Below are 2,500 nucleotides of genomic sequence, written 5' to 3' on the forward strand. Positions count from 1 at the left end.
CCTCTCTCTCTCCCTCTCTCTCTCTCCCTCCTTCTCTCTCCCTCCCTCTCTCTCTCCCTTTCTCTCTCTCCCTCTCTCTCTCTCTCTCCCTCTCTCTCACCCTCTCTCACTCTCTCTCACTCTCTCTCTCACTCTCTCTCTCTCACTCTCTCTCTCACTCTCTCTGTCTCTCTCTCTCTCACTCTGTCTCTCTCACTCTGTCTCTCTCACTCTGTCTCTCTCTCTCTCTCTCTCTCTCTCTCTCTCTCTCTCTCTCTCTCTCTCTCTCTCTCTCTCTCTCAGTGAGTAGAGTTATGCAGATCCGATCACCTTGTACTTTAAATAACAGAATCAGGCGATCTTCTGCTTCAACAAGTACTGAAATCAATATATAAACGAGTAACAAAAATCAATCGGCACATGATAGGTTGTTAGATAGAGAGATACAAAAATGAATAACAACAAAAAGAAACGTACAAATATAAGATTTGTTGGCATGTTATTACTGTTCATCGTCTCTTCAGCCTAATCGAGACAGATGCAAGTACAAATACAAGAAGCAAAACACAATCCAATGACATCAAACAAGTAACTCATCCCGTGCAATATATGGACAACTCTTCTCACCAAGGCATTCATGTTGGCAACGTTCTCCTGTGACGCTTCTTGACGCCTGTACGTGTTGTGTCCGTTGAGGGCTGCGTTTCTGACGTCAGCATATGACGTCACCACAGCCACTGCAAGGGCTACTAACACCAGATTTGCTTGGTCAAGACTCATCTCTGCAAACAGTTACAACATTTGTTAGGAGAAATCAAATATATTAAAGAACGCAGGTACTGGGAGGGGTGGGGGGTGTGGGGGGAGGGGGGGGGGGGGTACAGAGAAAAAAAAGTCGCGTAAGGCGAAATTACTACATTTAATTTAGTCAAGCTGTGGAACTCACAGAATGAAACTGAACGCATTGCATTTTTTCACAATGACCGTAGTCCGCCGCTAGTGCTAAAGGCAGTGAAAGGCAGTGAAAGTGACGAGCCTGTTCAGCGCAGTAGCGGTTGCGCTGTGCTGCATAGCACGCTTTACTGTACCTCTCTTCGTTTTAATTTTCTGAGCGTGTTTTTAATCCAAACATATCATATCTTTATTCCCCCCTCTGCTTCTTTACCTCTATAAACTTGTAGAGCTAGTTATTTTTCGATAATGACCCAGCAACCAAACAAATAACGAGCCAGCAACAGCCTGAATCCTCGATAGTGCAATGGGTTGAGAAGCTGTTCTGTTTCGGTACTACTTTTGCGACTGAAAAGTTCCGAACGCTCTATACGTACGAAGTATACATCTCTGGAGCAAACAATACAAACATACCGCATTTAAATTAACAACTACATGCCTGAACACATGAATCTCCATATAAAATCCATGAGTTCGGTTGTTTTCTGAATCTAGATCTGCCGTGCACAAACGTTCATTACAAGCAAATTCCCAAGGCAAGTAACTTATACTTTGTCTAGCGACAAGAGTAGTTCCCCTTCTTTTCACTCAGTTTCTTCGACAACAATGACTGCAATCCGACGGTCAGTTTTCAACAATATTTCATTTTATAAACAGATCACACGCAACCAAATGCACACATCTCATCAATTTAAACAACATAAAGCGGTTTCATACACTATTTTCCCCAGAAAACTGAACTTCATACAGTAATTAACGTTGGAACACGGGTGCAAAAGTTCGTCTGCTAGTCCCATTTGACGAAAGAACATTATCCTAAGCGATACTAAAACATAAACAGAACACACACTATCTGCCTTTACCACCACAGCAGAATAACAGCATATCTGTGTACTTGATTGTAGTCAAAAACAGGGAAACTGACAAGAAGTGTTAACAGAATGGAATAATTTGCACGGAACTATACAACCGAGCATTAATCGATCGCCTGCGCAGGTTGACTGGTTGAGTGATTCGGATTCGATCAAACTTTCGCACAAAATCTCCTGTTTTCTTTGAATAACTGAAGAAAGGAGGAATAAAGAGGTTACACACCTCGTCTCAGTGATTATTAAAAATAATGGTCTCAGTTCGCGGTTATGAAAAAGCTCGCTGAAGCTCGCATTTTTCATGATCCGCCAACTTCGACCATTATTTTTAATAATCACTGAGACTCGGCATGTAACTTCTACATATGTTTTTGGAATCAAGAACCGACAAGGAATAATATGAAATTGCTTTTAAAACGATTTCGGAAATTTAATTTTAATCATAATTTTTATATCTTTAATTTTCAGAGCTTGTTTTTAATCCGAATATAACATATTTATATGTTTTTTGAATCAGAACATGATGAGGAATAAAATAAAAGTAGTTTTGGATCGTTTTATAAAAAAATAATTTTAATTACAATTTTCAGATTTTTAATGACCAAAGTCATTAATTAATTTTAAGGCCTCCATGCTGAAATGCAATATCAAAGTCCGGCCTTCGTCGAAGATTGCTTGGCCAAAATTTCAATCAATTTGAT

General features: G+C 40.0%; 1 protein-coding gene across 1 annotated transcript in view; it reads right to left on the minus strand.

The window, feature by feature from the left end:
• The window catches only part of LOC138966500 (GLIPR1-like protein 1), a 6,271-nt gene that overhangs the window by 2,684 nt on the left and 1,087 nt on the right, over positions 1–2,500 (minus strand). Inside the window, exon 2 of the mRNA XM_070338769.1 lies at positions 607–761. Coding sequence (XP_070194870.1) covers positions 607–759 — 153 coding nt within the window. The 5' untranslated portion in view covers positions 760–761. The remainder of the gene's footprint in view (positions 1–606; positions 762–2,500) is intronic.

Source organism: Littorina saxatilis, linkage group LG5, assembly GCF_037325665.1.
Source record: "Littorina saxatilis isolate snail1 linkage group LG5, US_GU_Lsax_2.0, whole genome shotgun sequence".
NCBI lineage: Eukaryota > Metazoa > Mollusca > Gastropoda > Littorinimorpha > Littorinidae > Littorina > Littorina saxatilis.